A 27,524-nucleotide genomic window follows, 5' to 3' on the forward strand; every position below is an offset into this window, starting at 1 on the left:
CCAGCCCCCCTCTCCCCCGGTCTGTATTATGGCAATGCAAATTGCCATAATACAGACAGTGACTCGAGTATAAGCCGAGTTGGGGTTTTTCAGCCCAAAAAATGGGCTGAAAAACTCGGCTTATACTCGAGTATATACGGTAATACTTCAATTTCCAACGAAACTTAAACTGTGCTTTTAAATCCTGCTGGGAAAATATCAATGAGTACAAATCCACAGGAAATGACTCTCAGTCTGATACTCAAGTTATTGCAAATTAATATCCAATGATACTTTATGCAAATTGAACTGTAATGGGGAGATCTACACAAGGGATCATGGGAGCATAATCTCCATTATGGTATTTTTAATTTACACCCAATACATGTATGTCTCCAGCAAACTAAGGGATGAAAACAGGAAAAAATTTAATGTACTCTTTAAATAGATAGAAATACAGGGGGGGGGGGGGGGGGGCCTGGCTGCCAAACTGAATGGCTGCATGCAGTGTGGACTCTTTACAAAAAGTGACAATTAACGCCTAAAAACAGTATTTTGAAAGCAAACAAACAGATAAATTTGTGCTGATACCTACCTGCAAGCTATTCTGCTACAGCACAAGGGTTTCCAGGCGTCCGACAAGCAGATTGAGCCCACACCGCCACTGAGGCCTACCTCTAGGTGAGAGCCTGGGAGAAGCGGCCGATCTTCCTACTGCCTCTCCGACCGGAACAAGCTGACATTATACAGGTCCCTGCTCCCCCCCTGCCGTTGGGGGTTATCCCGACACCATCACCACAGCCAAGCTTCATCCCTGACATCACATCATCTTAAAGCAAAGACATAGAGGGGTGCAATCTGCCTCAAAATGGCTGCTACTGCACCAGCTGCAGACACACTGAACCGACTGCAGACACTCGAGCAGTGCCTGGACGACTTCCTCGAAAACTTCTGGCAGAGAATGCAAAACAAAGGGGCACAGACCCAGAGGAAGCCGCTACACCCTACACGACCGCATTACTCACTGCCGGAAAAAACGCATGGAGTGGCTGGCACGACGCCTGGGAAACGGAGACCAGGGAAACAGAGACCAGCGAAGCGGAGAAGGCGGCCCATAAAATCCGAGGCTTGCATCTGCCTTCCTGGGCTGAGGGCCCGAAAGGGAAACACCCTGCTGCTTACCCCACATGCCCGGACGGGACTTTTCCATCACACAACCGCCCGGGACCTCGCTTGCGGTGCTGAAAGTGACCGGAGTGGTGGAAAGTGCACAAGGGCCCTTGAGAAGGCCTGGGGCCGGCGGAGTGGCCAAAATTTTATGCAGCCCCTAGACCAACCTGCTGGCAGCTTCCCGATCGTGGGCATAGGATGAACGCATAAACACACTCCTGGACAGTACCACAGCGTGCACACTCGGACTTACTCACAGGCAGCTCTAAACAGGCAGAAACATGTTGCCTCCTGAATGTTACCAGCAATGCCATAAATGTATATTCTGCTTTTGTTTTACTAGAAAAGTATGATTTTTCTCTTTTTTCAGTCCAATGGTCTATTTCTTAACATGCCTAGCTTGATGCAGACGCACCCCAAAAGCCTAGTGGTTTACAACTTTTAAGCCTCCTACATATATGTCTTGCCGAACCCTGCAGAATATGCGGCCTTTAGCCTTTATGTATGTTTAGCCTGAAATAATTTAATCCAAGAGTATGCTAGCTCTAAGACACACTTTTCATGGTAGTACTCCTTTATTATCAACCAATATGTCTTATTTTCACCTCGCTTTTACCTAACTAGTACAGGCTATAACTTAAGATATAAGTACCTAACCTGCATTTACAAAGAAAAAAATGGTGCCATTCTTGCATGCCATAATACAGTATTCACTGTATTACTGTTTTAGCTTGTACATGCTGTTGTGGCGATACGAGCTTGTTTATGTTACTCATGCACTGCAAAAATAAAGATTGACAAAAAAAAAAATCCATACAGAATAGCTTGCTCTATACCTTTTAATTAACTAGTCACAGGCTAATGGATTAGTAGACAGTATTTAATTTTATTTTGGGGGGATTTTTTAAATTAGACCCACTAGAAACGGTGTTATAAATTATAGGTACTTTATTACATATAGCACTGTACGTTTGGGATAAACCGGTAAAAAAAGCATCATTATAAGGTGTAAAGGGACGCCCCACGCACCATAACCACCACAGCCATGGTGCCGCCCCAGAGTGGTAAGTTAAAGTAACGGAAGCTCAGATGACGACCAGGCTTAAGTGGGAGGAGATAGCTGGGGAGATGGTGGAGGGACCAAGGTAAGTTGTGAAACTATTCTTAAACAATTTACCTATTTATTCTGGGTGGATGCAGGGAAGTCTTAGCGCCAAAACCATTGTAGTAGGCTGTAGTGATTATGGTGCTTATGTGGTGTACCTTTAAACGCACTAAAGCAGTGAGGTCTAACCTTGGTAGCTCTAATGCTTGTAAACTACATTTCCAATAATGCTTTGCCAGCATCACTTCCCTAGAGAGGAAAAATATGGTTAAGTTGTTTTTTAAAATATAATTTTGTGTCCAGGTAGAACTGTTGCTCCGTGTAACGTCTATATGCACACAGGAAATGGTTTTGACGAAATCTCTCCATATAAGGAAGACATGCGAACTCGTTCTCATGCTATCTTGGCCCGTACCACTAACCGTGACAATGGAGATAAAGGATCATCAGATTATTTTGAAAACCTGTACCAGGGTTTGAGGGTATACAGGGACAGGGAAGTCTAGAAGTCTATTCCGAGATACAAAAAAAGCCAGAAAACAGAACCTGCGCAATTATGTAGAAACAATGAAAGGATACTGAAGCCAGAGTTTCGGTATTGTACCTTCACAGAGTGTTTGAAATATTCAGTACTCGCCACCTGATCCCAAGGGGGAGATCACTACCTTGCTAACATGTGATCCATTTCTGTACCTGCACAGGGTTAAATGGTGCTTCAGGAGGCAAGGAAAGGGAGTGGGTTGAACAGGCAGTAGGTGGAGTTAGGAGAAGGGGTTACATGGGGTAATGGGGGGGGTGGAGGGTTAATCTATTTCGTAAAGTCTATTGAGCAGGACACACTTTCCGCTCGGGTTTCCACATCTAAATTTGTCTCCTGTTTTTATGGGCTTTGTTTCCACATTGTGCAGAACTGTGGGATATTTAGGCAATTTACAAACAAACAGTAACAGGAAAGTGTAACGAAATATGTGTATGCAGGTATTATTTAACAGTGTATGTAAAAGACCGCAGGAGGGCTTTGGCGAGAAAACAAAGGAGTTCTAAATAAACCTTCTAAATAATATTAGGAGGGGTTAGAAAGAGTACAGGGAGGAGTTATATAGAGTAATAGGAGAAGTTATAGGGAGAGGTTATATGGAATAATAGGAGGAGTTATAGAGAGAGGTTATATGGAATAATAGGAGGAGTTATAGGGAGAGGTTATATGGAGTAATATGAGGAGTTATAGAGAGAGGTTATATGGAGTAATAGGAGGAGTTATAGGGAGAGGTTATATGGAGTAATATGAGGAGTTATAGAGAGAGGTTATATGGAGTAATAGGAGGAGTTACAGGGAGAGGTTATATGGAGTAATAGGAGGAGTTATAGGGAGAGGTTATATGGAGTAATATGAGGAGTTATAGAGAGAGGTTATATGGAGTAATAGGAGGAGTTATAGGGAGAGGTTATATGGCGTAATAGGAGGAGTTATAGAGAGGTTATATGGAGTAATATGAGGAGTTATAGAGAGAGGTTATATGGAGTAATAGGAGGTGTTATAGGGAGAGGTTATATGGAGTAATAGGAGGAGTTATAGGGAGAGGTTATATGGAGTAATATGAGGAGTTATAGAGAGAGGTTATATGGAGTAATAGGAGGAGTTATAGGGAGAGGTTATATGGCGTAATAGGAGGAGTTATAGAGAGAGGTTATATGGAGTAATAGGAGGAGTTATAGGGAGAGGTTATATGGCGTAATAGGAGGAGTTATAGAGAGAGGTTATATGGAATAATAGGAGGAGTTATAGGGAGAGGTTATATGGAGTAATATGAGGAGTTATAGAGAGAGGTTATATGGAGTAATAGGAGGAGTTATAGGGAGAGGTTATATGGAGTAATATGAGGAGTTATAGAGAGAGGTTATATGGAGTAATAGGAGGAGTTACAGGGAGAGGTTATATGGAGTAATAGGAGGAGTTATAGGGAGAGGTTATATGGAATAATAGGAGGAGTTATAGGGAGAGGTTATATGGAGTAATAGGGGGAGTTATAGAGAGAGGTTATATGGAGTAATAGGAGGAGTTATAGGGAGAGATTATATGGAGTAATAGGAGGAGTTATAGAGAGAGGTTATATGGAGTAATAGGAGGAGTTATAGGGAGAGGTTATATGGAATAATAGGAGGAGTTATAGGGAGAGGTTATATGGAGTAATAGGAGGAGTTATAGGGAGAGGTTATATGGAGTAATAGGAGGAGTTATAGGGAGAGGTTATATGGAGTAATAGGAGGAGTTATAAAGAGAGGTTATATGGCGTAATAGGAGGAGTTATAGGGAGAGGTTATATGGAGTAACAGGAGGAGTTATAGAGAGAGGTTATATGAAGTAATAGGAGTTATAAGGAGAGGTTATATGGAGTAATAGGAAGGATTTATAGAGAGGTTATATGGAGTAATAGCAGTTATAGGGAGAGGTTATATGGAGTAATAGGAGGAGTTATAGGGAGAAGTTATATGGAGTAATAGGAGGAGTTATGGGGAGAGGTTATATGGAGTAATAGGAGGAGTTATAGGGAGAGGATATATGGAGTAATAGGAGGAGTTATAGAGAGGTTTTATGGAGTAATGGGAGGAGTTATAGTGAGAGGTTATATGGAGTAATAGGAGGAGTTATAGAGAGAGGTTATATGGAATAATAGGAGGAGTTATAAGGAGAGGTTATATGGAGTAATAGGAGGAGTTATAGGAAGAGGTTATATGGAGTAATAGCAGTTATAGGGAGAGGTTATATGGAGTAATAGGAGGAGTTATAGAGAGAGGTTATATGGAGTAATAGGAGGAGTTATAAGGAGAGGTTATATGGAGTAATAGGAGGAGTTATAGAGAGAGGTTATATGGAGTAATAGGAGGAGTTATAGGAAGAGGTTATATGGAGTAATAGGAGGAGTTATAGGAAGAGGTTATATGGAGTAATAGCAGTTATAGGGAGAGGTTATATGGAGTAATAGGAGGAGTTATAGGGAGAGGTTATATGGAGTAATAGGAGGAGTTATAGAGAGAGGTTATATGGAGTAATAGGAGGAGTTATAAGGAGAGGTTATATGGAGTAATAGGAGGAGTTATAGGGAGAGGTTAGATGGAGTAATAGGAGGAGTTATAGGAAGAGGTTATATGGAGTAATAGCAGTTATAGGGAGAGGTTATATGGAGTAATAGGAGGAGTTATAGGGAGAGGTTATATGGAGTAATAGCAGTTATAGGGAGAGGTTATATGGAGTAATAGGAGGAGTTATAGGGAGAGGATATATGGAGTAATAGGAGGAGTTACAGTGAGGTTTTATGGAGTAATGGGAGGAGTTATAGGGAGAGGATATAAGGAGTAATAGGAGGAGTTATAGAGTAGGCCACATGGAATAATACAGAGAGGTTTTATGGAGAGGTTATATGGTGTAACAGGAGGTGTTAAAGTGAGAGTTATATGAAGTTATAGGAGGTATCATTACAGTGAGGGGTTATATTGTGGAATGTTACCAGTCACTATGTAGCTTTATGTCGCGCAGCAACACCCCCTATCCCATCATTCAGCAGACGCTGATTATCCTGCTGCTGATCCACGAGCTGTCAGTAGTAAATGTAATCAGTGGCAGAATGGTGTATTTATCACTAGCTGCTGACCTGCAGCCTCAGGGCCTGAAAATAATAGCTTCTCAGTAACTCATTCTATGCCGCACATAGAGGCAGATTTAGCTATGCATGTGATTGATGCATAGTTATAAAACAGTCAGTATTATTAAATATAACTTAACAATACCTACACAAACACTAAGATCAAGCGCTAGGACAGTCCTGTTAATAGGTAGCAGCCTGCTAAGGTACTCTCTTCGTGGCTGGACTAATAGTGGGTAATCACACTTGGTTGGTAGTTGTGCTTTAAATAGATGGATATGTAAGACAAAAGCAGAGAAAGTCCACTTGTGGAGTATATATGGCTGTGGAGAGCCACTTACATTAGATAGAGCTTCTGACCAGCTCTAGGATTTTGGGCTTGGGTAGAACAGTCCCGGCGTTCGGATATATGGATGTCGACAGGACATGTAATAAAGAATAGAGCACAAGAGTAGTATATATTGTAGTAATAAGTAGCACAGCCCTGGATGGTAATGTAAGTATGTAGTATATGTATCCTAGTATGCAGGTAAAGATATGGATCACATGTTAGAAAGTAGTGATGTTCCCCTTGGGATCAGGTGGGGAGTACGGAACATTTCAAACACTCTGTGAAGGTACAATACTAGATATGTATATTACCATCCAAGGTTGTGCTACTTATCACTACAATATATACATTAATATTGTGTTGTCCTCTGTATTACATGTCCTATTGAGGATCTTAGCCAGTTATACATATTGTTTATTCAGTAGTATGAATCCCTTCCCCAATGGTAGTAACATGAACAGGCTGTGTAGGTGAAGTGTAAGTATTGGTGTTACTTTGCAAATACCCCTCCCCCGTCACATATTAATATATTAAGACCCGTTATATGGAGTATATTAAGACCTGTGTCTGTCTGGGACCCGTCAGGAGAGAATAAGCACATGCAGACTTGATTTACTACATCTATAACAATGAATAAGACTATTAGGGATGCGGGTCGTGTGCATGGTCGCTTACAGCAAAGCTCCTGCAAGTGAAAAAAAAAATCAGATTTAAAGGAATACTCCAAGCACTATAAGCACTGCAGCGTCAGTCGGGCGCCACTCACTTCCTCCACTAAGAGCCGTAAATTCCTACACAGAACTTCCGTTAGCTCCCTACAGTGCAGTACCAGATCTTTGGCTGAAAGTGTCATGTGATCGTTCTCAGCCAATGGGCTATGCCCTGCACTGTCAGGTTTAGCTCAATGCAGAGACTTTCTAGCTCTGATATCTCTGAGTAAGTGACTGGTGCTTAGTGAAAACTAGTAACTTATCAAACCCATTGGCAAATGTGTTGAGGAGGGCCGGATCCTCCTAGCACCATAACCACTACAGTACACTAAAGTAGTTATGCCGCCAAAAAATGTAATACATGAATGCCGTCAAAAAACACATCTAATCTGCTTCTATCTACAACGGTTGCCAGTGTTTGAATCTCTTCTCTGAGCCCAGGTATTGAGATTTGGAAGAAATGATACTAAATATAAATAAAGTGACAAGTGACAAGGGAGGGAGTATAATCATTAAGCTACATGAAGCATAAGAAAAGGAAAATGCAAAACAAAACAAAACGAAGGGGGAAAAAAAAGTGACAGGCCCTCTTTAACTTATGTATCCCAGTTTCCTCTGTTGCGTTTTAGCATGCCCCCCTAAGCCATGCCTGCCTGAAAAGTCCCTAGGTTCCATTGTATTGAGTAATTTATTTAATAGGGTACAGCCCCCACCCAAGCAATGCTTTTGAGTGATATACAGCCCTCCCTATAGAAACGAATGACAATACTCTATATAGCTTGAACTCCAGGGAACTTCTCTCGTACGCCGGTGTGTTAGAACACATCATAAATCCTTATATATTATGACCCTTATTGCTCAGCAATGCACGATATGTTGTTGTTTAATAGTTTACGGCCATCGAAAACAGTGAAATGTATGAAATGGCTTGCATTCATAAATAAGGATACCGAATAATGGAACGTCAAACGAATACATTAAGTCACAACAGCCCTTAGATTCCTTCCAATATTTATCACTTGCTTGAGGGCTAGGATCAAAGTTATTCTGAAAGTGACATAAACCACCAAACGAATAGGAAATCTTTAAAAGAGTGTTTAAAGAAAAGAAAATGCAACTTTTGCTGCCTTCCGAGTAGGAATATGGAATGATAAACATGCGCAGAGGTTTATTCAGGACACACTTTAAAATTAAGAAAATGAAAGATCAAATCGCAAAATTCAGGCTAAAAAAGCGGAACTTGCCTACATTTTTCCAAATTTAATTTTCAATTCACTCCAATTCTGCATTTAGTAAATAAACCCCATATTATCTGGGGGCTAGATATAGGCGCAACCGAGGGGGGGAAAAAAGGCACAGGGCAGTTAAATGCACACATCAAGTGCATAAATACAAGATCTGTGTATACGTAGAATTTAGGCCTTGATTTAAGTAGAATTCCAAACGATTAAATACTGCTATAAAAATTCTACAAATGAGTTATCGACAAAAAATTCCCATCAAAGTTAATGGTGACTTCTGTAGATACATCATTTGAAAAGCAGATCGCTCCTGACACCATAACCACTACAGTGCAACGCAGCAGTTGTGCTGCTTCAAGCGTTTGATTGGTGTTTATTTACTCAGGTTAGAGTTCAAAGTGAATTTCAAATTTAACATCCAAATAACTGAACTGGAAACATTTTCTAAGTCTCAGGATCTGCTACCGTGACCGTTAAATATGAAATTCACTTTCAATTCACTTTAGTAAAAACCCTTTTTAACTACCCGCTCTGTCAGGACTGGTTAACTACTCAAACTGTAAACTAAAAGCTTGGCTAAGCACCACAAGGTACAATCAGCAATGTACAATCATCCTATTTTCATAGCTACAACAGCACAGCCATCACCTTTGAATAGGTGCATGTGAGAGGGACCATTTCAATACTTTTTACTAATTTGCCTACCATGTATTATCTTTAACCCCTTAAGGACCAAACTTCTGGAATAAAAGGGAATCATGACATGTCACACATGTCATGTGTCCTTAAGGGGTTAAAGAAACAATATAGGGTCAGGAACACAGACATGTATTCCTGACCCTATAGTGTTAAAAAGACCACGCAGCACCCTTGGCCCCCCCTTGCCCTCCTAAATAGAGTAAAATCTTACCTTCATTCCAGTCTGCTGCTGCTGGCTCTGCCCCTGTTCTGCCTCATTGGCTAACATCATCAGAAGTGGTGTTCTGAGCCAATCACAATGCTTTCCCATGGGAAAGCATTGGATTGGCTGATATTGTCAGTAAGGCAGATCAGGGGAAGAGCCAGCACAAGCGAAACGCAGTCCTGGCCAATTAGCATTTCCTCTATGAGGAAGGTTCAGTGTCTCCATGCAGAGGGCAGAGACACTGAATGGCAGTACTGCATACTGTGCAGCACAGCCCCAGGAAGCACCTCTAGTAGCCATATGAGGAGTGGCCAGTGGAGGTATCCCTAGGCTACACTGCATTTTCTCTGAAAAGACAGTGTTTACTGCAAAAGGCCTAAAGGGAATGATTATACTCACCAGAACAAATACAATAAGCGGTAGTTGTTCTGGTGACTATAGTGTCCCTCTAAACATTATGTTGCCCGAACCATATGAGCATAGAGCAAGAGGAGTCTCGCAACACACTCAACTATGAGACATAATGACAACCAGAAAATGGAGTGAGATCTATAGAAGAGAAATTCTGGCTACAGATACAGGCAGACCGACTCAACAACGAGGAGCTCTCGTTCTTTATGTGGTTTCTGATCTTGTCCCATAAACTCCTATACAGCAGATGTTTCAGGGATAAGTAGCATTAGCCCCAGCTGCAGCTCCATGAATTAAATAGTATGAATGAAACTGCTTAATCAACTATTAGTCACCAAAATGCAGCCGTTCTCAGTTTTTACACAGCTTGGCTGACAGATTTGTAAACGTGCTGGGGTGCAGACACTTGTGTCGTCACACACCGGCCACCAAGATCGTACAATTTGTGCCGGCGGCAAAAAAAAGGAAAATTAAAAAAAAAAAATTAAAAAGTGCTTTTGGACCACATACCTAGCTTCTGATGAATTAGCTAAGAGGTGGCAGTAAAAAAGTATGGTTTATATAATTAATAGAATTATATAATGAGGGTAAATTAAAGTGCAAATATTAAACAAAAAATTTCTGATAAAAAAACAACAAAATCCCTTTCTACTAAAAGCACAAATCTAAATTTGGCAATTTAATTTTTATCTCACCATAATTCAGTGTTTAGTGAATAAAACCCTTGAGTGTTTTCTTTGCAGTGCCTAGTTGCGTTTATTTCAACTTTGGCTTGATTTCTATTGCAATATATATGGCATTTCATTAAAAACTGCCATCTACTCCCTGGCTTTGCCCTTTCCAATGATGCAAAACCAGGACTAATGTGTCTAATGGACTCCAATGTCAAAACTACACATATATTTTCCGCCACAGGGCTTGCTAAATGTATGAGTCTTGAACGGCTCAGTTTTCCTGGGTCATCAGGTTCACAGACAGAGCCTGCAATATTGGAGGAAGAGAGTCAGTAAGCGTTTAGGTGAGAATCACGGCACTTAACTCAAAATTCTGAAGCAGAGCGTAAAGTCATGAAAAGCTCCCCTGATTGTAAGGATAAAACCAGGCTGTACTGTCCCTTTAATAGCTGTATATCTGAATAGCTTTTACACATAAAGCCTATAAGAATAAGCTATTTTAAGATTGCTTACCATGCTATTTGGGAACCTGCTAGGATCTAGGTAGAAAACCATTTTTAACCCCTTAAGGACACATGACGGATATATTCCGTCATGATTCCCTTTTATTCCAGAAGTTGTGTCCTTAAGGGTTAATGAAATTATTAAATACTCTGTACTGCTCCCAAGTCCTGTTTGGAGACATTTCTCAAGTCTTGGACTCAGCAATTTGAATTTTGTCACCTCCAGCAGTGGTACAACACGGATACCTCTTACAAGGAACCGTAAAACATTTTATAGGTTCAAACTTCTATAAGGATTTGGAAGGAGGCTTATGTATACAATGCTGTTCTAAAGAGAAATTAGTGATTGCGTCATCCAGTCTTGCTCTTGTTTACAGACCGTTTCATCAAACAATGTTTGCCTAGTGATAGTGAACATTGCTCGAGTTTTTCAAATCTATGGGCATTTCCACTATGTCACTTGCATTATCGTCACCGAGGTCGTCTGGGTCTCCACCTCAGTACACAGACACTTTGGGAAATGGTATATATAGCACACGAACAACATTTGCATGTAAATCTAGGTTAAAGGGAAAAGACCAGTCAGATACAATATGGAAGACTCACCTCTTTTTGAGGGGAGAAGGTTGAATACGTCAAAAGCAGGGTATTACATTAATGGCAAAAAAAGGTAAGCTAATAATAGCAAATAATCTTTGCTGTAAACCTGCGTTTGCAATGTCCCTTTCAAGGACAACTGTCATCTCAAAAATATGTTTAAATATATAAAAATATGTTTAAATATAATAATATTTTCATCAAGTCTTAAGAGTAAATAGATATATATTTTTTAAATTTTAATTATGAGAGAGAAAAATTATCCATACGTTTAGTATATGACAGGATCCTTCAGACGTATACACTGATTAACCACAACATTAAAACCACCTGCCTAATATAGGTCCCCATCATGTCAAAACAGCCCTGATGCGTCAAGGCATGGACTCTACAAGACCTCTGAACAGTGGTACATGATACCAAGATATTAGCAGCAGACCTTTTATGTCCTGAAGCCTCCATGGATCAGATCTGTTGTTCCAGCACATCCCACAGATGCTCAATCAGATTGAAATCTTGGGAATTTGGAGGCCAAGACAACACCTTGGACTCTTTGTCATGCTCCTCAAACCATTCCTGAACAAGTTTTGCTGTGTGGCAGGGTGCATTATCCTGATGAAAGAGTTCACTGCCATCAGGGAACACCAATGTCATGAAGGGGTGTACGGGGTCTGCATCAATCTCGAGGTACGGGTCAAAGTAGCATCCACATGAATGCCAGGATTCAACATTTCCCAGCAGAACATTGCTCCGAGCATAACACTGCCTCTGCTGGCCTGTTTTCTTCCATAGTGCATCCTGCTACCATCTAAATTAGTTAAATGATGCACACACATCCAGCTATCCACCTGATCTAAAAGAAACCGGACCGGAAGGTTTCCTTCTTCCATTTGCTCCATGGTCTAGTTCTGATGCTCACGTCCCCATTGAAGTTGTTTTTGGCGGTGGACAGGGGTCATCATGGACACTCTGACCGGTCTGAGTATACACAGCCCCATACACTGCGATGAACTGTGTGTTATGACACCTTTCTATCAGGGCCAGCATCAGCAATTTAATCTATAGTAGCTCTTCTTTGTGGTCGGGCCAGACGGGCTAGCCTTCTCTCCCCACGTGCATCAATGAGCCTTGGGCACCCATGACCCCGATGCTGGTTTATCGGTTGTCCTTCCTTGCACCACTTTTGGTAGGTACTAACAACTGTACCCCACATGACTTGCTATTTTGGAAAAGCCCCGATCAAGTCATCTAGCCATCACTATTTGGCCCTTGTGAAAGTCCCTCAGATCTATTCGCTTGCCCACTTTTCCTGCTTCCAACAAAAGAAATTCAAGAACTGACAGTTCACTTGCTGCCTAATATACCCCACCCCTTGACAGGTGCCATTGTAATGATATAATCAATGTTATTCACATCACCTGTTAGTGGTTTTAATGTTGTGGCTGATCATTGTACATACACCGTGGGTCGGACAGTGTTTGAAAAACCAACAGTTAGTCTCTATGATCTTCTCTGCTTCATTCCCTGCGCAGAAGCAGGGAAGACCATAGAGACTGACCGTTTTTCGAACACTGTCCTACCCAAGGTGCATGAAGGAAACTGACTGTCACGTTTCAAAGGTAGGGAGGGATGAGATGTTCTCATTGTTTTACTTATACTTTATTTAGAATATAAATGTACTTGGAATACTTGACGAAAGAATAATTATATGAAAAAAAATATTTTTGAGATGACAGTTGTCCTTTAAGCAAGTCAACTTGTCCCTATGTGCCCCACGCACAAAACAAAACACATCAATTCAATGACTTGGCAACCAGCGGTAACATTCAGGAAGAATGAAACTGAATTGGCAATTCAGGAAACAGGAAAAAATACTCAGGAAAGAGAAATATCCAACGGCAGGTATCAAAATAAATTACTCAGAACTGAGCAACCGCCACAATCCTCCAAACTGCATTAAAAAAAAAAGCGCCACAATCAGAACTATAAATCCTAAACTTACAGAAACATTCTGCAGTAAAACACAAAGAATCACATCATGGAGATACAATAATCACAATCTATTACTCTGACTGCAGATGTAAATATCAAGGATAACATACAATGACAATGCAGGCAAACGCCAGTATCAGATATAATTAGATGCAAAATACTCAAAAAGGATTTATGTAAACCAATTCCAAATCTTTAAGTGGGTGGGGAAGCTTAACATCTTTGTTTTATTATACAAAACCCAACTTTGTGCAGGCAAACTATATTTTTCTATTTACAAGGTGCACCTGGGACTAACGGACTGATCCTGGCAGCACACAGATCGCCTACATGAGAAGAGTGTTATATCATTCTACAGAGCCAATCTGTAGAGCGTTGAGCCGCTAGCGCCAAGAATAAAAGGAATGGTACAAGATGCATCCGGAGCAGACGGCCCTGTTTTATTTGAAATATGTCGATAGAAGCAGCGCTACATTACATTACAGGTCAAGGTTTTTCCTTTTTTTTGTGCTGTTCTTACATGCTTTTTCTGACATAGTTTCCATGTTTTTAGCAAGCTAAACTAGTATTTGCATCATACGCATTTGATCACAGTATATTATGAGAAGCAGGTTGTATATGAAAAAAAAAAACCAAGAGAACCACATTAATACACATATGGATGTTCCACAAATATTGTTTCTTTATGAGCCTTGCTATGCACGTTCAAAAATATTTCAATTATAAAAAAAAAATATATGCTCACATACATACACACAAATGTAAAAAAATTATTATCAACAAACATCAAAAAATAAATAAATAAATAAACAACTGCAGAAAAATCTCACAGGAAACAAATATTCTCAACGACCAACAAAAAATACTGGCAGGGGAAATTTTTCTTTATAAACAGAAGCAAAAGTTTAGGTTCCCCAACATAGTTTAAGAGTGACAATACAAAGGGAAAAAAGTGTAAACAGAACCATGGTGAAAAAATGCATGCACACAACAGGACAAATGCACAAAAAGAAGTACTCACTTGCAGGAGAAGGTGTACTATATCCGCTGAGGGGCAACTGATGCTGTACTCCAGGCAATGCCCCTGGAGGGGACATGCTACCCAGCATGTGTGGGAAAAAAAAGGCATAGTGTGGTACGGGGTATCCATTCATATGTCCTGGCCCAGATGGCGGGCAGGGGCTATCGTTACTAGTCATTACTTGACGTCCAGCCTGCTGGACCAAAAGAGACCTCTCAATTTTCCATTTACACGTGTTTCTGGGTGGGGGAGCACCCCCCAAATTCTAGTGCAGAGGCGCCGTAAATCCAAAAGTCCAAAACGGTTAGATCCAGTGAGGTTTCTGAAAATTACGGACAGGAGATCTCCTTTTGTAAATGTGGTCCACCCAAAATCTGTCACAACAAGAGTAGGAAGATCTTCTAGTTGCTGGTCGTAGATGCCTTAACTTCTCCAAGACAAGGATCGCTGTTGGTCACATGACAAAATCGCCCATGTGGGTTCACTGTGAAAAGGAAGGAACAGACAGAATGGAAGAAAAATTGGGGTGGAGAGGATTAATCAGTATGTTAAAAAAGGAGGGTAAACAGGCGAGAAATTGGGTTGTTAGGCAAGTAACAAACACAGAATGGAGGAAGACAGACATACGAGGAAGAAAAAAAAACAAGTTTTAGCAATAGATTTTTTTTTTTTGCTTACTTACAATACATACTTTGCAATATTGATTTAATTAAACACAAGAAATAAATGAATATTACTATTTTCAATGCTGTCTATGACTTAAAGTACCCGTATAATATAATATTCCCCATTGTTAGGCTATTTCTAACTGGGACTCTACTCTTAAATGTTCAAAACGTATCTTGCAGTACTATGATATAACAATTCTTTTTCAAACTGTATATCTTTGCATATTCATTGTTTGTTAATTAACAACTCTCCTACCGTCATTCTAATGCAGCCTCAAATATTTTTTCATCATTTCATGCCCCTCTCCACAATCATGTCAATACATTCCTTAATTACGGCCTTATTGCCAGCTGCCTTCCAACTCCATCTATCAAATACTAAGGCTTCTTAATCACACCTTCCTCGCTCAGCCCTCCATAGTACCTACACTCTTCCAACCCTCTTAAATTCCAACTCCCCCACATCAGCCTATAAGGCATCTACTTTCAGTCAACCCACTTTTCCGAAGCATCGTTCCACACCCCTAAACACATCTCTTGTCCTGCAGGTCTTTCCCATTCCAACCAACATTCTTAAGCTTCTATGACCTATGGTACACATTACCAAGCTTCTTGGTAATTTTATCCTTCTACAAATGTTCCCTAAATCCACCTAAGGCTTCCTTAAAAGCCACCATTTTCAAGTTTCTCTTCTGCCATTTCCACGTTCCGAGACTTATCTCCAATGACACACTTACAAGCCTATCCCAATCGCCAAACTTCTAAGATTATTGTACCCATGCAATATTATCAAGACACCCCCAAATGGAATGCTGATAGTTCTCTCTAAAACACTGGTTTTCCAAGAATCTCCGCCAATACAACCTGTCCAATTCTACACTCTCTTTCCAGTCCAACCTCAAACACTACTTCTACAAGTAACTTGCTCTAGTCAATGCCAACTTTCCAAATGTACCTTTTCTGAGCTATCACTTTCTCCACTGTCATTCTCCGGACCTTTCATTTTCTACAATCACCTACGACTCTCATTTTACTTGAATTGGCACGCCATTCCGTCTCCTAAGCATCCTTATTTACCACCCTTCAAATCCACCCCTTGTCTTTAGCCTATTCTTGCATGTAGGCTAAGGGACAGATGCCTGCAGCGTGGGTTGCTCTGGATCTATCATGCTGATTACATGCCGACCAGGAAGGGGGATTTGGGAGGGATTTTTATTCAGGTCTTCGAAGATCGTAAATCTCACAGCAGCGTGAGAAAAGACCCGTTCTTACAGTTCAATTACACCAGCCTAATGAGCCACCCAAGAAAAATGGGGAAATCGGAGATCTGCACAGGAGTCAAAAGAAGGGGAGGGGAAGGAGAGAAACATGAAGAAGACAGAGAGACGCACAGAAACAGCAATAGATGGAGAGATACAGAAAAGGCACCAACAGAAAAATAGCCACATCGAGTAACAAAGAAAAGAGAGACGGAAACACATGAGAAGAAACAGAACAACACACAGAAACAATGACCGGCGATGCAAATGAGACACTCAGGTAGAAGATGAGACACAAAGAATTTGAAAGAGGAGAAATACCCATAGACCAAAACAGAACTGAAACAGATGATTCAAAAAAAAAAAAAGGAAAAAGGAAAAAAAACAAAAAAAAACGAATGCCAAATGCGGAGGGGGAAAACCCGAGACAACAAAAACTACAAAAAGGAGAAGACAGTAATTAAGAAAGACAGATAAAGAGAAGCCAGGTGGACTGGTGGTAGCACAGCTCAGGTTATAATACTATATACCATATAGGAACTGCCTGTTCCTATCCAAACTGGAAGCGTTTTTCTGTAAAGAATGACTTCCTGACGAGCACACACACAAAAACCATCATCTACATAACCATTAACTCTTTTCCGACCCAAGTGCAGAGCAACAGTGACAGTAAAATCATTAACCTCTCCAGAATTAAATGGTCTAATAAGAGGTGCTCCACACTGAGTGCTCTCCCAGGCATTGTCCTCGTTGTTACCCATTAGTTAATTTAAACATGTTTTTGAAGCCTTTTTTTTTTTTTTATCGTACTGTCAAACAGAATAGGCAAGTTCTTTCTTAATAAGTGGAAACAAACTCTCACGTTTAATTATCTTTTTATTTTCTTTATACAAATTCTTTATTTAAGTACAATCATGAAAGTACACTTAAAATATGGATTGTAAGGCAACTTTAGCCCTCTCTGTGTACAACAAATTTACTGACATTAAACAATGTCTGAATTTAACACAAAACCTTACAGCTATGTCTTTTAGCTCATCTTAAAAATCCAAGACTAAGGAGAACTGTATGGAGAGGACAAAGGGAAACAGGGCTACAGATTGCAATAATGTGTACTCTCCAAATGGTTTAATAGGATTTACTAAAACCATCTTGCAGGTACACCACAAAGAGGCTCTTCAGTCTGGGATCACTACTTGACTGCAAATAACACATTGTTAGTAAGCAACAGTTCCAATACCGGGGCCCAAAAATTCTAGACTTACACTACTAGCCATGCCTAAAAGTTACTCGCCACTTCAAGCCTCGATGGTCTATTGTTCCCTCACCGTGGTTACATTTTCACTCGTCAATGGCTAGTGGGCAAGTGGAGTTTGAGCCCTGGTAGTAATATTTACATACTTAAAGCTGTACTGTCACGTAGTAGGCTGTTTGTATTTTTGATTAATACTTTTTTGATGTCTTATTTCTATATTTTTTGAAATTTACTTTAGCTTTTTGAGTTTTTTTTGGTTTGTTTTTTAACCACAAAAATAATATTTGGGAATCACTTTTTTTCTTATTGGAAGCAAGATCTCTGGGCGGAGACTAAGCAAAGGATTCCATTTCAGCTGCCACGTTAATTTACCCACAATCCATCAGTTAAAAGAATCCGCTGTGCAAACTGCAGGCTTCGCGGACAAAGGTGAAAAAATGGCGGCCACTGAATATTGAAAACCAGTACAGGGGACAAAAGATAATAGATATAAATAAAGGCAAGCAGCAAGGGGGGGTGGGGGGGCAGGGGTAATCATTAAGATACAAAGGGCAGTTGGAATGGAAAATGTGGAGAAGAAGAGAGTGCTGATTTAACATAAAATCAGTTAAAGAGGCACTCTAACAACTATAACCACTACAGCCAGCTGTAATGTTAACAGTGACAGCATGTCCCTGACATACACTGTGGGTTTAACCATTTAGCCCCCAATCCAGTCCCTAGTTCAGCATTGGAGAACGTTGTCCAAACTTAAACAACATTGATAGTGCTAATGCTGGAAGCTAAACCTATATGCCAGTTCTAATATGTCAAGTGATGGGTCAGTCTAAAACAGAACCTGGGGCATACTGGCATCATAGCCACTTAGCTGGGCTGTAGTTGTTATGGTGCTTAAAAGGCCCATTTAAAGGGAAAGCATTTAAATCCCAAGTGTGTCATATAATATATCCTAATGAGGTATACAAGTTGGAATTATGTAATTTAATAGCCAATTGCTTTAATATTCGTAAAAAGTATTAGCAGACTATTAGTGCAATTTATACAGATTAACACAGGATATTGGAAAAAATGTGGTACCATGAGATTAGTACAACAGAGAACATAGTGTGATTTTAATACTATTCAATTTAAAAAAAATCTAAAAAAGTTCACATTATTCAGCTCTCACATTATTACCCTTTAATATGTGCCAACGCATTTCAGAGCAGTGAGCAATTTAAGTATGCGGAAATTGGTAAATATTACAAAATTAAGTTTACACATACAGCTGCAATACATGTCCCCGATATAAAAAGAAGTTCTTGTGTGAAAATAGATTGGGAAATTTGGGGGGGGGGGGGAATAAAATTGAAAAATTAGAATAAATGAGGTTTGATGGTCCTTGGACTAATTTGTTCACATCTATAGGGAGTTAAAAATGTTTGCACACTTTCATTTTTGCACACACAATAAACACTTCATATTTATTTCTAATATTGATATAAACATACACATACTCTTGGCGTTCGTGTACTGTCAGATAGTGTTGTACTGTCAATACATTAACCCTGTAATGTACACATTTTATAGATGGGGGGAGTGGTATGGTTGGCTTACCTTATTTTAAAATTTGTTCAGAAGATGATTGGACAGCAGCCAAAATACACATACTATAAGCACATGCAGGATAGGAAGAGGACAACTGAAATAATATAAAAGAAAAATAAAGTTAGAAGGTGAGGGAGGGAGATAGAGACATCGAGGTTAAAAACAGCAGGAGACAGACAGAGGAGAGAGACAGCCTGAGACAAAGAAAGGCAGAAAATAATACACAGCCAGAGACAGCCAAAGAGGGAGAGAGAGAATGACAGAGAGAGACAAACAGAGAGAGAGAAAGACAGAGAGAGACAGCCAAAGACAGAAAGAAAGACAGAGAGACAGCGAAAGAGGGAGAGAAAGAATGACAGAGACAAACAGAGAGAGAAAGACAGAGAGAGACAGCCAATGACAGAGAGAAAGACATAGAGACAGCCAAAGATAGAGACAGAGAAAGACAATGAAAGATGGAGAGAGAGACAGCCAAAGAGTGAGATAGAGAAAGATAGAGAGAGACAGCCAAAGAGGGAGAGAAAGAGACAGAGAAAGAAGAGTGCTTGTGACAGCTATGGCTAGCCTAAGACTGTGAATCTAAAGTTCCAAGATTAACCATCACTGATATAGAAGAACATAAGGAGTTTGCTAGATAAGGGGGGAGGACTCTAAAACCTCATATCCCATAACTAGTCAACCTATCGGTTTATTATGGACGGAATATCCATTAGTAGAGAACTAGTTTCTATGTAGATCTCTGAGTGCATGTCACACTGAGGATGTATTACCAGATATAGCTGATATATCTAATGCAGTACCATAGATGTATTAGATATGCAGATTGGAGCAGATTGTGGAGAATAATCTGTATTTTTTTCCGCTTCCTTGTAACCTGAAACATTAAGCGGATGAATGATTCTCTGACTGGTAAACCCTCGGGTTTTTTGTTTCCAGTCTTTCAGATGCGTGTTTGCATTATAGAGTTGTCTAAAAGTCATATAAATGGTATTCTGCAGCCAGCCCTCTCTCCCTCCTCTCGTCTCGCCCTCCCTCCCCTCCCTCTCCCCCTTGTCTGTTTTCAGATGTTTGGCCTGGAGATTCTCTCCAGGAAGTTGGTGTTCCTTCCCCTCTAGAGAGAGCCAAAGAGAAGGGGGGGGTGAGAGTGAAAGGAGGGGAGACAGACAAGGGAGTGAGGAATCAAGAGTTAGGAGCAGTGGGAAAAAGAGTGAGGGAGAGAAATTGGGATAGAGATGGAGACAGGAAAACAGAACAAAGAATACAATGTAAACAAGAGAGCAGAGAGGAAGATATATTGTCAGCGGAAAACTTGGACAACTTGTGAGAAGCGGTGGGAGCAAACATGGAGGGCTTTAAAAAAAAAATTATCAAATCCAAAATTTGAGTGATGAGCAAAGGGAAGTATTAAAAATAGGAAATAGAAATAGAACTTTAAAATGAAGTAGGTTGAGGGGTGAAAGATAAATTAAGGTAAAACAAAGAAAGTGCAATTCTAACTCTCTAGCAATGAATACAAACACTGCAATCACAAGGCAGGCATGGGTGAAGTGAGTACTCAATAGCTCTCTAAATCACTCACGAGATGTTCTCACTTCCCTCTCTACAAGTCTCTGGTCTTTACTTCCCCTGTGCTTCCCCCCCCAGCCCCCCCTCATTCCAAAAACGCATCTCAGACACCCATGTTCTCCCCCCCCCCACCACCACCATCACTGCCTGACCTCATATTTCCTGGCGTGACTACCAGTTGTGCCCATCAAAATGCCACTTCCTGTCACTACTACTACTTGTGTGTACTTCCTGAAATCTATCGACATGATTATAGAAGTGTTTTTTTTAAGTAAGATATGATAAAATATATACAAGCACACAATTAAATGTATTTGCAAAACAGGCCAGCTCTTGCTTGTGTAGTGGTACCCTTCTAACATTAAATTGTGATTTTAAAGATTAGTTGGTATTAAAGAATAGTTAATACCACCCCCCCATCTCCCAAGACTGGGGTGTATTGTAAACTTTCACACCCTACTATACAAAAGTAATTATAATAAATCAATATATGTACACATATATATTGATATTTTCAAGTCACATTTTACTTGGATTTTGTCTAATGCTGTGTTTTTTTTGGGGGGGGGGAGGGGGGGTTAAGAACAATAAAAAAACAAACACATTGTTTAAGGCAGGATATATAATTCATGCTGGCAGTAAAAAGGTTAGCATTAATCACACAGACCCTATGTATGGGCCTCAGGCACAGTTCTTGGAAACACACTGGGTGACATGAACTAAACTGACTTTGGATTCCAGGAATTTTGCCCTGAGACACCCAACAGCCAGGTGACAGGGTAAACTAAAAACTGTGAAATCAACTACCGTAACTCAGAATGTGTTAGAAACACTGGAGAAAGGCCGTAGGAAATTATAAACCCAGCACTGTCTGAGCCTGTCCTGATATCTGCAGTCAGTAGGATACACTATATTATATATAAACCCAGCACTGAGCACTGTCTGAACCTGTCCTGATAATCTGCAGTCAGTAGGATACACTATATTAGATATAAACCCAGCGCTGTCTGAGCCTGTCCTGATAATCTGCAGTCAGTAGGATACACTACATATTAGATATAAACCTAGCACTGTCTGAGCCTGTCCTGATAATCTGCAGTCAGTAGGATACACTACATTATATATAAACCCAGCACTGTCTGATATAAACCCAGCACTGTCTGAACATGTCCTGATAATCTGCAGTCAGTAGGATACACTATAGTTAATATAACCCAGCACTGTCTGAGCCTGTCCTGATAATCTGCAGTCAGTAGGATACACTATTTTAGATATAAACCCAGCACTGAGCACTGTTTGACCCTGTCCAAATAATCTGCAGTCAGTAGGATACACTACATTGGATTTAAACCCAGCATTGCGTGAGCCTGTCACAATAATCTGCAATCAGGAAGATACATTATATGAGATACAAAGTCTGCAATCTCTGAGACTGTCCTGATAATCTGCAGTCCTGAGATTGCATTACATCAGATATGATCACAGTTTTGTTTTTAGCCTTTCTTCATAACAGAACTACAGTCAGGATGTGACACTAGATATCAACTCAGCAGCACCTGAGTCTGTACTGATTATTTACTGTCAGAAGAATACAAACTCAGCACTACCTGAGTCAATCCAGACAATCTTCAATTAGAATATTACATTATATATAAATCCAGCACTGCCCGAGCCCGTCCTGATAATCTGCAGTCAGTAGGATACACTACATTAGATATAAACTCAGCACTGTCTGAGCCTGTCCTGATAATCTTCAGTCAGTAGAATACACTACATTATATATAAACCCAGCACTGTCTGAGCCTGTCCTGATAATATGCAGTCAGTAGGATACACTACATTATATATAAACCCAGCACTGTCTGAGCCTGTCCTGATAATCTGCATTGAGAAAGTTACACTGCATTAGATAGAAAGCCGTCACTGTCAGAGTCAGTCTTGGATACTCTTCAGTAGGCAAGTCCTTACACAGTCCCGGCCCACACACGTTCTCTCACCAGGACACAGAAGACTTTCCATGTTCTCCACATGTGTGAGGTTTTACTACAAGGACTGTGACTCTATATTTAGGTATAAACATTGACCACACTCCAAAAACAGTTCCCTGTGCTTCCAATTAGCGCTTATAGTGGGAAGACGTAACTCGTTCTGTGCTTTTATGATGTGTGGTTCTTAATAGTGCCATGTCTCTTTTCCGCACTTATTGCCAAACATGGACAGTCAGCCACGTCACAAATGCCCATTAACTCAATCAGGTTTATTCAGTACAGTGAATTCAAAGAGAATTTAAAAGTTTAGGCCAGAGTAGCCGACCTAAAAGCACAGTTGAAATAAAGGATGTTTTTCGAGTTTGGCTATTTTGACCTTAAATTTGGAATTCACTTTTAATTCACTTTCAATTCTCCGTTTAGTGAATAGCCCTTAATGTAGGACAATTTGCAGCAGGCAGTGCAGTTAACATTTCACCAATCCACACAACAGATTATATACCTCAACCGTGTGGCCGCATTATTTAATGCTAATAACCGTAAATAATAATCTTTGTTATTATTTACGCTGATTCCAGCATAGCAGAAAAAAAAGATCTTACAATATTGAATTTTTTTTCTTTTTCCCCCATTTACTACTGTGTCTAGAATTTATAGAGAATAAAAATATAAAAGAAAATGTAAAAATACAATCATTCTGTGAGCAAAGTATATTGTTATTTAGAGAGGTCAGAAGAAAATGGCCTGGCTTCACGCAGACACAAAAGACAACACACACACATAATCACTCCATAGGACAATGGCATGCAGAAGGGCATCTCTGAATGTAGAATGAGTCCTCTCTTGAAGCCGAAAATCACACATCATTCCACTCCTGTCAACTAACAAAAAGATTGGGCTACAGGGGGCACTTGACAATGGACATTACAAATGTTAACTTGTATGCCGAATCTCGATTCAGAATGGATTTGCTGAATTCACACTATATCAGATGAGTATGAAAATAAATTAAATGTAGAAATCAACACTGTTAGATTGACTTCTATCCAGGAAACGAGTGTCTACATCTTGGATCCCTGTCTATTATAATTGTTAGAAGCTCTGCTCTCTAATGGCATTGAGCATAGTACGGAGGTGTGAAAACCAGAAACATCACGGGTTATGTATAAAAGCGGTCCCATTCATTTTCACACCAGTTTTGAGCGAATACCAAATTTTCTTACGTAAAAAAACAACTTCAAATGCTCCACCCTTTATACACTGGGACATCCACCTTTTGTGTAACGTGATAAAATATTTTATTATTTATTTTTTTTGCTCTTTTTTTTCTCTGATGATTATATTATTGACTGCATTCATAAAATAATAAAACAAATGAGTAATATTACTGGGAAGGGGATTTAAAAAAATAAAAAAAATTATTCACAAGCTGTCCTGCTCAGTGCTAAACACTTGCGACTAAGGAAAGGGCCTTTAATTCTCTTCCTATTGGAGATATGGTCCAAAATTAAAACTGTAATGAGTGACAAGATATCCTTCTGAAAGGCGTGCTTACAAACCCCCTTTACGGCTTAACAGTGACTATCCTTTATTACATGTTATGCATAGCCACTAACACTTTGATTAGGTATATTTAGACACCCTCCTGAATCTTGTGTACTAAGAGGTAGCGGGGTACCACTGACTGATCAAAATTACTTACACAAGCGCAGTATTTCGTATTTTTCACTAAAAACATCTCCTGTACATTTTGCTGAAATGACTATAGATACCAATAAGTTGAATATATCCACTGACATGATGGCATCTATAGGACGAGGGGTAAGGTAGGTACACTTACCTGAACATTTCTCCACGTCGCTGCCATCTTCCTGTTCAGCTAGGTTTTCAACACGTGGCAGCTTCATCTGCCATTAGACGCATCATAGGTGCAAGAGTACAAAACAGGGGTCTATGGAAGATCTCCTAAGAGTGACTGCATTTAAATGTGAATTTTTGTGAAATTCCAATGCACTCTTTTGGCTTCCATCTCAAAAGTCAAAAAGAGGTGATCGTGCCCCTTTCACGCAATACTATTATTTGCTTTGTATACATATGCAGTGCAGGGGGGCACAATCCAGATGCCTCTGTACAACCTTCTAAACCTGCAGAGTAGCTTCATTCATGAAAAAAAAAACATAATTGAAGCTTCTCCTACCAGTTACTTAATTTGCTGAGTAGTTTAATTAATGCTTTCCATGAATGGAAATACTTGTGGCAGTGCATGGTGGCTGTACAAGCTCTCTCATAAAGAATGATATAGAGAGCCCATACGTCAAGTTTCCTGAAGATATATGGGCTATATCTGCCATAGATCTGGGATGGATTTAAAGAAGATATGCTTCCACTACTTACACCACAAGGTACGGTATAGTGAAAACTAATTCAGCAGACTGCAGTTGAACTATATTTTAGAATGTTAAGATAACGCCAAGTAAAAGGCCATGTGCCCATCAGACACCCACTGCTATAGTAAGTAGGAAAAGTATATACATGTATCAGTGCTATATGCAGCAGTTCATTTGACAAACAGTTATTTAAAAGCACAAATTGCAACCGGAACAGGTGAGCAGATTTCTAATATAAGAACAAACCAGGAGCCCATTTTTCCAGAACAGGAGACCAAAAAGTGGTGCTTTTTGGGCAAGCACAAGCCAAAAAAAAAAAAAAACAGTTGGTAACTAAATATTACTTATCCAAATAGAATCAAATATTATCTTTATAGCACTAATCAAACTTGTCAATAAGTATTGAACTAACTTAACTTTTTATTATCTTCTATTGTTCACTACACTGGGGGCAATATTAAATTGCAAGAAATGGCAGAAATGGAAAAAAAACTACCCAACTCGGCTATTTTTACAGGTTGGGTATATAGACCAAAGACTAAAATTCCGTGATCAATTCCCAACATATCTCAGTTTAGTAAATAAACCTCTAAAAGTCTAGTTTCTTCAGCTGGTGAAAAAATATATTTTTATTTGTAACCAATGTTTCAGGTATTTTCTAGTTAGATCTTTATACATCAAGCCAGTGCTATTAAACCACAATTTGTCAGGCATTACTCCAGAGCTAAACCGCAGGACATCCATATGTCACAAACGTCCTTTTGACACACATATGTGATGCAAACCATGGTACCAATATCATGTTTATAAAAACAAGCCCAAAAAAAGTCTTAACTTCCTGAGCAAACAATCTCAGCTCTGGACCACAGTCCTGCAGGCCAGATGTACCCACAAGGGAATAGAGCGCCCTTCCTTAGCCTTACGGAGAATACTGCAGACTTTATATTATTGCTGTGATGCCGATCAGACACTTGGTAAATTAACCTAAAAGATGGGTGACCCAGAGAGTGTTAATAAAGAGACTGTCACCTTTGGGGTTCTTTGCATCATCACTTGCAAGCCCTCCCGTTCTAACATCGCCCAGACCTTCTATGGCTGTCCAATCACAGACTTCCTAATGCAGCTCAAAGAGAAGTCTTTGCAAGGCAGGTGCTCTGGGCAATTGCTGTCTCTTAGGTTTAGCTCCACTGAGCCAAACAAAGCAGGAAGTAACATGACCAGTTGTCTGCTTGAAAGCCAGGGGGGTGTAACCAGGCTAATTTATAAACATTACCCTTCCTTTTGTGTTCTATGCCCCACCTCCTGTAGACTGTAAGCTCATATGAGCAGGGTCCTCACATACCTATTGTTCCTGTAACATTTCATTATTGTCTCATTTGTTAAATTCAACTTTTAATGTAAAGCGCTGCAGAATAAGCTGACGCTATGTAAATACCAATATTAATAATGTGCACTTTTTGCAAAAAAAAAAAAGTCATGCTTGACACACATAAAGCTTTTCAGCAAGCTAAAGTGCTTAATGGGTCTGAAATGACACTTTAAGGTCACCCTCACGGGCGTCTTATTTCCGGACACGCAATACACCAGAGCTAGTGACAGTCCATTATAAGCAAGAGTAAAGCATATTGGTCTACTGAGAATCTTGTGAGATCCTCCAAAGACCAAATCTCCTGATGTGAAAGAAGACGCAATTTTCCGGCAGCCATCGATGGCGAACGTTGTAGCAACTGACAAAACGTGATGGCAGAATCTGCACCATTGGTCACATTTTGGCAACTTCAGGCAAGACTATAAGGCAACTCCCTACGTTGACATATTTTGGTTGCGTTGGTAATTCAATACAATTCCAAAGTCGACATGAGAATTTCATAAAGATTTTATCTTTAGGAAATATTTAAAAATTATACATTGCTAACAGAGCCATGTTGAGTGTGGTTTATCAGGAATTCAAAGTGTTTTTCTAATTTCGGGCCAAAATTAAAATCAGAACTAAAAAATTTTCAGTTCAGTTATTCTGTGAATAATGTCTATACATACTCCCTGACAGCAACACTTATTTCTACAGTTTGATGGCATGCTTTAAATTATTATAGATTGACCCAAAAAAACTATGGAGTTTATTTGACAAATTAGAAATAGTGGAGAAATGGAAAGTTAGATCATTATTCCAATCTGCTCATTTTAACAAAAAAATGTGCAATTTCATTGTCAGTTTTTGACATTTCCCAGTATATAGAATAATACACTTTGTGATATTGTGTAATCATTGTAAGTTGTAAAGTAAAAAGAAACTCGCTCACCGCCGTCTGCACACGCACGCTGTAACCCTGTATACTGACCAAATTCAAGGATGAAGGAAAATGCAAAAAGCTTTCTAAATATATCTCCGAACAGTGTCTGTCAGCCACTTACTCGGCCCGTGGCCATGTCCAGTCAGTCCTGGATATTCCCAGCTCCACCCTTCTCTCTGGACTTTGTACAGAAAAAAAATAAATTGTTCACAGGGCAAAGATCCCTCTGTGTTTTGCCAGCTCA

The 27,524-nt window shown here is 39.8% G+C and overlaps 1 protein-coding gene across 4 annotated transcripts in view; it reads right to left on the minus strand.

Moving 5' to 3' along the window:
* Positions 1-27,524, minus strand: part of RARA (retinoic acid receptor alpha) — a 114,346-nt gene that overhangs the window by 80,414 nt on the left and 6,408 nt on the right. For 2 of the 4 annotated variants that reach the window (XM_063459075.1, XM_063459072.1), the window contains exons 2-3: positions 19,058-19,142; positions 14,280-14,763 (exon numbers count right to left, since the gene is read on the minus strand). In XM_063459075.1, coding sequence (XP_063315145.1) covers positions 14,280-14,457 — 178 coding nt within the window. In that variant the 5' untranslated portion in view covers positions 14,458-14,763; positions 19,058-19,142. The remainder of the gene's footprint in view (positions 1-14,279; positions 14,764-19,057; positions 19,143-27,524) is intronic. The other 2 variants (XM_063459074.1, XM_063459071.1) reach the window with 1 other exon arrangement.

Source organism: Pelobates fuscus, chromosome 6 (assembly GCF_036172605.1).
Source record: "Pelobates fuscus isolate aPelFus1 chromosome 6, aPelFus1.pri, whole genome shotgun sequence".
Taxonomy (NCBI): domain Eukaryota; kingdom Metazoa; phylum Chordata; class Amphibia; order Anura; family Pelobatidae; genus Pelobates; species Pelobates fuscus.